This window comes from Etheostoma cragini, chromosome 19, assembly GCF_013103735.1.
Source record: "Etheostoma cragini isolate CJK2018 chromosome 19, CSU_Ecrag_1.0, whole genome shotgun sequence".
NCBI classification, from domain to species: domain Eukaryota; kingdom Metazoa; phylum Chordata; class Actinopteri; order Perciformes; family Percidae; genus Etheostoma; species Etheostoma cragini.
Window position 1 is genome coordinate 17,502,379 of NC_048425.1, and position 8,216 is coordinate 17,510,594.

At 44.5% G+C, this 8,216-nt stretch overlaps 1 protein-coding gene across 1 annotated transcript in view; it reads right to left on the reverse strand.

The window, feature by feature from the left end:
• arsj (arylsulfatase family, member J) overlaps positions 1-6,930 on the reverse strand; it is a 15,565-nt gene extending 8,635 nt beyond the window's left edge. The window contains exon 1 of the mRNA XM_034856936.1: positions 6,136-6,930. Within this exon, the coding sequence (XP_034712827.1) occupies positions 6,136-6,446 (311 nt within the window). The 5' untranslated portion in view covers positions 6,447-6,930. The remainder of the gene's footprint in view (positions 1-6,135) is intronic.
• Positions 6,931-8,216: the final 1,286 nt, after the last annotated feature.

An 8,216-nucleotide genomic window follows, 5' to 3' on the forward strand; every position in this document is an offset into this window, starting at 1 on the left:
AAACGACTAGTTAAGTTTAGGAAAAAGATGGTGGTTTGCATTAAGAATAGTTGACTGTAGGGGAGCCGGGCACAGAGCTGCTGGTCCTTTAGGCAGAGACTACTGTTAAGGTTTAGGCGAGAAAAAGTGATTGATATGTACGGCAGTGAAAGTTAAGTTTAGGCTCCAAAACGACTAGTTAAGTTTAGGAAAAAGATGGTGGTTTGCATTAAGAATAGTTGACTGTAGGGGAGCCGGGCACAGAGCCGCTGGTCCCTTCGGCAGAGACTACAGTTAAGGTTTAGGCGAGAAAAAGTGAGTGATATAGGGCAACGAAAGTTAAGTTTAGGCTCCGAAACGACTAGTTAAGTTTAGGAAAAAGATGGTGGTTTGCATTAAAACACTCCCAAGGAACACACATAGGGTGAAAGGGGAAATCTTTTGTTTTCCCCGGGTAGCAAGCTCCGCTCCTTGGCCTGAAAGTCCCGTGTTTTAAATCATACGATTACAGTGCTTAACTTTCCATAATTGTTTGAAGTAGAGCTGGACAATATATCAATATTACATCTTGATATGAGACCCGATATTGTCTTTTGGATATTGTGATATGGCATATGTAGTGTCTTTTCGCATCAGGTTTGAAAACGGCTCCAATCCACGGAATTGGACCACTAAATAACGCAATTACGAGACATTTTTAACTGGTTATGAAACTGTCTCAATTTAATACTGCTGTTACTGACAGCAGGGGCTCGTCGCTGTGCCACCACTCCCTGGGGCAGCATGGTCACCATGGTCACCACCTGGTACAGCCTGATCTACTGTATATCAACAGCCTTTCCTTGCCAGAATTGTTCAGGTGCGGATGGAAATTCCACTGGATGTCCCTCATATCACCTTCATCTTTCTCTCTGCATGGTTAAGATATATTGCCTGTGAAAGAGGAGGGAGTTGGGGGCTGGAAGTCCAAGACGTTTTGGCCCTGGTGATTTTCCTCCTGCACTGGCTAAAACCTCGCCAAAAGTGTCTCTATCTGTCTTTCTAACCTTTTTTCCAACTTCTAGTTTTTCCCAATTTCAAATGTGCCACTGAAAATACTGCGATACTGTGCTGTATCTATGTTTCCCCCCCACCCCTATGTTACGGCTGAATATATTCTTCTTAAAAGAGTGTTTTGGGTCAGGAGCAACCCTATGGAGACACTACGAAGCAGATGCCGCGAGATTAGAGATTTAATCGTTGGCTAACAAACTCGCCCAGGATTTGAAGCACCCAACAAGGCGCAGCTGAAGCTTGACGGTGTTTTTTGCCCTCATCGTCGCCTTCCAGGCAGCTAACCCTACCCTTGACTCTAAAGATAACCATCGCCATGATACCTGGAAGGCGACGTTGGGGGCAAAAAACGCCAAACTGCTGTCCTGAAGTGACTAACGGCACTTTGCTGCTTCCAACCTGTTATTGGTGATGTTTTTGGAGGAAGTGAAGTCCTAGGTATGCCGAGTTGTACCTACATTCTCAACTGCTCTCTGTCTTTTTTACGATTTGGATTTCGGACATTATGACATTATGTTTTGAGCAATAGAAATAAAAAAAATAAAAAAATCTTGGCTTGGTGTTCCAGCACCTTGGCAACTGTGAAATATTCATCATGTTTTTTAAGCAGCTTAGTTTTTTCTTACTTCTCCTCAACTAAGAAAAATACTCATCAGAAAAAACCTTCTGCATGTAGTATATACTGCACTCTTACCTGCAGGTGTGTACCTGAAGAACAGAAGTGCAAGAGATCTGGCGACTGATACAAGAGGGGAAAGGTGTATTTATGATGTATGGAACGTGCCAGAAAGTCCGCATGCTTGATTTGTCTCGACAGGTACGTTGACATGGCTCCCCGACTCAACATGGAACATTTGACACTCCTGAAGCGTGTTGACTAAATTACAAGGGACTGAAAAAAAAAGTGGAAAGGGTTTCAGAAATATTGCTTCACCGTGTCGTGTGTACATTCCTCAACACATCGTTAACATTGTTTTGAGGTGTACGGGCTGCCCGGAGGAGCAAGCTCTGCCCCCCCCACCCCTTCGGCAACCCACCTCTGTTGATCAGTAAAGATCAGTGGGAGTGGGATGGGGCTGAAAAAGCACAATAACTCTAGATTGAAGGAAAGCTCTGACTGTAAGCCTCTAATCTCATCAGGGCAGCTTAAAGAGAACCAGACAGGTTGAATATGGTCTGATGCTCGGAGTTTCCCGGGGGGGGGGACAGCATGGAAAACCTTTCCAAGCGCCTGATACTGGAGGGTTAAAGTGCTTTGCGATGGTTCCGACAGCAGCTGTACACGACTGCTTCTCTTTTTCTGCCGGGTCCGTTTTATAGATTCATTAAGTTCCTATTTTTATAAATTACCCCCAAAAAAAGCACTCTCATTTTAACATGGACTTCTGACCAAATAAGAGCCAATAAGGATTCTTAAGCCCGATACCGATACAAAAATGTGGTTATTAATGTTGTTTCTTCTCTTTTGTTGGCTTCTAAAAACCCTTCAAATGGAACATCACGCTTTGGTTGACCACTGCAACCTGTGACTCTGGTTCCCGTTTGAGCCAAATTTCGATGTTTTGAACCTAGAGATGCAAATCCCAAATCATACCTCGGAGACTATCCTGGTTCCACAACTGCGCAATCACTGCGAGACCATTGAATTAGTCACAGGGCTTTGGAGGGCGTCCAGCTGATGCTCGGATGGTGTCTTTTCCCACACTCCTCTGCAACCATTCATTCAGATGAACACAAGCCTGGAAACATCAGTGTATCTCCAGTCAGACAGGTGGCTGCACTTTCCTCATTATTTTCTCGGACATCTGCCAAAAAACAAAACCGCGGTGCCCCGGCTAGCTTCCTCTTTTTTGGCTAAGGGGTGAACAGATGGTGGAGGCGAGGGACGAGAGGCCCCGCAGAGCTGCATGGTGGGAAAACTGCTAATGTGGAACACACTGTAAGCAAACTACAGTGCAAAGCCAGACCACAGTTCTGTATACTGTACCCGTAAACCAGGTTGCTGTCTGATATCTCTTTACAGCTGGCGGCTACCCCCGCTGGGTCACTAAGTGGTTGCTAAGGCAACGCTTCTGCTCCTTCATTTGGAACCACTTAAAAATAAGATGCCCACTGAAATGAGTAGCCCCCACAGGTTTTTGTTTCTTAAAGTCTGATACAGTGAGCCCCCCTTCAGATAAAATTGGGACAACTGCGCTACATAATCACGTGTCCACAGGGTCAGGTGAGTTCTACAACGCAGGTAGACCGGTAGCTCAGGTGGCTAACAACAAACCCATCAGCTGCTTGGATTTATTACTAAGTAAATGTATATATCTGCTGAGAGGATTATCCAGCAGGACCCGGGTTGGCAGTGCCCGGTAGGTGAACTGACATCTCTCCAGCTACCAGTCAACACCCTGTACTTGGGTCCGGACTGGGACTTGAACCAGCGACCCTCCGACCCAACTCCCTACGAGCTGAGCTGCTGCATGAATGTAAACGATGTCAGTATGTAGCTAGAAAAAACTGATTTAATTTTTCTGCATAAATCTCCTTGAAACTCTTGACATTGTAGACGATAATTGACCTAAAATGTCATGGCTAAAAGTATTTTGTGAAAGCACCAAATGTCAACATCAGCGCAAAATCGATATTGCGATTGGTACAAGAATATATCGGTACTGGGACTGAAAAAGTCGGATGGGTGCATCCCCGGCATCCATGGATCTACAGACAACTATTATTGGATTAAAAGAAGAAGAAAAACTTAAAAACACTGCTCTCATTTTATGTCCCCATTGTACAAATGACAGCGTTTTTAACAGGGCTGGCAAAATGAACACGATAACGCCAACCAGTTCTGCGGCGTGCAATGAACACGCGTGGTCTGTGATTTGGGCCTCGGGTCGCTCCGTAGTTTGGGAAATCAAGAAGCGCTGGGCCATCTGTTGTTGCTAGATGGGCCGGAGTTTACCAAAGCCCACTTTCAGCATATTTTGGAGACCTTTAAGGTTATTCATTTGCGGGAACAAGCCTTTTTTTGTTGATTAGAGCATTTTAAAAAACTACATTTAACGTGAGCTAAGAGGGGATGCGATATTAATGCAGCACGATTAAATATTTGATTTGATTGACAGCCCTAGTTTTTCCAAGTGTCCCGGGAGAAGCTTTGATGGCCGAGATGAAGAAAATCAAATATCCCGATATTTTTCACCACGATATCGATATTGTGTCAATTTTGTAGGGTTGACTATTGTTGCTTTCACAAAATGTGCATTGAGATTTTTGATAATCAACCATCAGTCATGGTGATATAATAACTATGTGGATAAAGGTAAATAATGGAACAGCTAGAACAGTGTGGTGTGTTCAGGAAAAGACAACACTTCAGGATATTACGATATCCAAGATTTAAGCCGATTTCTAGCCTCATCTAGTGATATCGACATATGGCCCAGCCCTAGGTTTATGTGTCAATAACTAAGTGACTTGATAGCCTGAGCTTTAAATCCTGGTTTGATGAAAGTAGTAGGCGTAGGTTGGGATTCGAACAATTCAAATCATTCTTCATTTCCGTTCTGCTTCGTACCGATTCTCCGTCCGATCTCTGAGGGGTGGAGTTAAACGGGTCTCATGCTTATTTCACAAATATGAGGAACATTTTGTTTGGATTCAATGGTGATCCACACTTTTAACGGGCTTTTACAACTTAAAATAAAGTTAACACTCACTTTAGAGCGCGGCACACTGTGCTCCGTGGCTGCAACACAACAAGCATCTAAAAGAGCGGCGGTTCTCCCAGACCTAAATCGGAATCGGGGGGGCTCCACTTTGACTGCAGACAGACCAGAAGGAAAACCATTTATCCTTCATTGTCTGTAGCTGCTTACCCCAGCTGACATTGAGGGCCCAGGACCTTGACCTGTGGGCTACCCTGGTATTTTCTCATTTTGTTAAAGGTGCCCCCCCCCCACACAAAACCATATCTACTTGCATTGTTAGAAATATGTCAGGTCCATATGTGTGTGTGTTATGTTATTAATGTGAAGATGAACGACTTCCTCCTCTGTCTGCTTTAGCCACTGACAAGAAATAAGAGGAGAAATCAGGCCAATCACAACAGCTGGTCATGCTGATGTCATGTTGCCTGAGCTCATTAATATTCATGGCTGCTGATAGCAAGGCTCTCATTGGCTAGCTGTTAGCCAATCAGAGTCAAGCAGCTTAGCTGGTTGAATATTAATGAGAACTGGCCCAAATGGAGCTGAGTCTCGATGCTAGAGTGCCTTGAAACAAGGTAACCATGGTAACCAAGTTACAGAGTCCATGGTAGAACTTCCGACATTACTACAAAGTGATGAAATACGTGTGGCAGGGCACCTTTAAAAAGGTGAAAGCCTTAAAAAATGAAGATTTAATGGTCATCTCACACTCACGCATTTTACCGACTTCACTTGGATTTGCACGAGGATTGCGACTAACGATTACTTTCATCGTGGATTAAACTGTCAATCATTTTCACGATTAATCGGTTAGTTGTTTGGTCTATAAAATGTCAAAAACTGGAGACAAAATATCAACGTTTCCCAAAGCCGTAGATTTACTTTCACAGTCGGAGGAGTGAAGAAACTAGGAAATATTCCCGTTTAACAAGCTGCAATCAGAGTTTACAAATTTTTGGGGGATTATGAAAATAGTTGCTGTTGACAACTAATTAATCTCTTAGCTGAGAGATCTGACCAAGCCATACCATAACTATAACTACTATACCATAACTAGTATTTCATTTATATCTATATTCTGTTCTATGTGACTGATTTTGCTGCTGTAACACTGGAATTTCCATTTTTTGGGAATCAATATCTGTCTATCAATCTATCCATCTATCTTACTCTCTTATTTGACAATTATTAAAATACTTCATGTGCAGGCTATGCTTTAATCCTGATTGTCACATCAAACACATGGGCCCAGTAAGAGGGCTGATAACCTGTAGACCATGAAGACCATGAAGACCCTCTGACACATTCATGGCAGTCTGCCTGGACTCCATTTGTCAGGTATGTCATCCAGTAAACTCCACAAGGACCCCAGTTAGGGACCCATGCATTAACATCGTACCTGCCGGTCATGAGCTGGCTCCGGGACGGGCTGCACAGCGGCTGCACGTAGTAATTCTCCAGTTTGACTCCCTGCGCGGCCAGCCGGTCCAGAGTCGGGGTTTTGATCTCGGAGCCGTGGTACCCAACATCCCGGAAGCCTTGGTCATCCACCAGGATGAACACGATGTGTGGCTGAGAGCTCGGCTTATCGAACTCATTCCCCTGGTTGCGTTGCTCGGCGTCCCAGTTATCCCACGACATCTGAACGCTCCACGTCTGAGAAATGATGAAACTGAGGAATAAGCTAACCGGCACCCACAAGATAAACATGTTTCAGGCGGATTCGGACCTCCAGGCGCGGCTAATGTCGGTCAGTGGGCCGGTGTGTGAACGCGGTAACTTGTTGCACATTTTCGGGGGGGACAGCAGCTCGCGCGCACCGAGCTCGCTCCGTTTCTCCACAGCTTCGCGGTTCGTGGTCAGTTGTTAGTCACACTCTCCAAACTATATGTGTACGAAACAACACATTTTGCTAGCATTCCTCCGACGGTGGAGTCTCTATCAGCGTTTCAGAGTCCCCGCTGACAGTGACGCAGCCGGCGGAATGAGCTGACAGCGGACGTCCTCCATCCTGTCACACAGCGGTCCTCCCATAGGGTCCTCCCGGGTCTGAGAGCACACCGAGCGTGGAGACACACACATGGATATCTGCCTGAAGAGGCAGGTCCGTTTGGAGTGCTGACTGCAGCGCCCACTACACTACGGCACGGTGCGTTCACGAGCAGCTCCAAAAGCTTCAACTCCTGGGTTTAGTTGGAGGTGACCCAATGTGAGGAGAGTGCAGAGATGAGTCGCGCATGCTTAAATTTAAACGGTTTACGACATAACTGTCATACTGAAATTTGTGAAATCCATGAAATAATAAACGTTTCATTTCCTTGACCCCTTAGGGGGTCCTCAGAGAAAGTGTTAGGTTAAAATGGTTGTTTTTAACCTAATAGTAGGCTAGGAATCCAACATTAGGAAATACCAAAGATAAATAAGCCTATCGCCTATGTGAAAACAAAATATATATATATTTAATCGAGACATTGAAAATGTTAAATGAATAATATCTTAATATCCATCACATTTTCATCCATCTTGACAAACATGCAACTTCATTTTATACAATATACAGTATGTACAGTACTAGTAATGGAATGCCTAAAAATCTGCCCATTTGGGGTAAAAAAACATGACTGATGCCCCCTAACGTTGCCCATGTTGGCTTAAGAGACCAAGTAAGTTTTAAAGGTCCAATGGCAGGAAAATGTCACTTAATGAGTTTTTTTTTAACATTAATATGTGTTCCCCCAGCCTGCCTATGGTCCCCCAGTGGCTAGAAGAAAAAGAAGTGGGGTGGCAGTAGCTCAGTCTGTGGGGAGATGGGCTGGTGGAGAGGTGCCACTCCCCTGTGGATATTGTTCATTTGTGACGGCAGAGTCAGAGATTTCGTTTCGTTCTGGCTGTTCCAGTATGTTTTACTACGAGAGCGTGTATGCCCTCCCGCTCTCCCAAAGCAGACACTCTGTGGCATGTGTCGTTGCTTTGTAAGCGTGCTGCTTAGTTTCATACACGCCGGTGCCATTCATTCCCTTATATTTTGTCTTTTTTCATCCTCGCAGCTGCCTGCACAACTCTAGATCGTGAAGTGATAGAACGTGCTTTTGAGCAGGTTTTATTGCGCTCGCGAGATATGACATAATCCTGACGCCGTTGGTCGCCTTCTCACTGCGCTTCATGGCAGAAAACCGCCCTGAAAATCATTCACATCAATAACTCAGCTCACTTTCCTGTCATCCATTATTGACTGGTTTAAAAGAATATTTTTGATCTTTTGACGTGAGATTGGATGAGGTACCAGACTGATCTCATGAAATGTCATATGTACTGTATGACACGTCAATTTGGATGCCTTTATTGCAAGTAGGTAGCAAGTAGTGTGAAAGGGCGAAATTCCGTTCTTCTTTTCCTAAACCCAACCCACGTTTCCTAAACTTAACCGTCACTTTCTTCTTGCCATAACACACCAATCGGCGTGTATGTTTACGTACACTG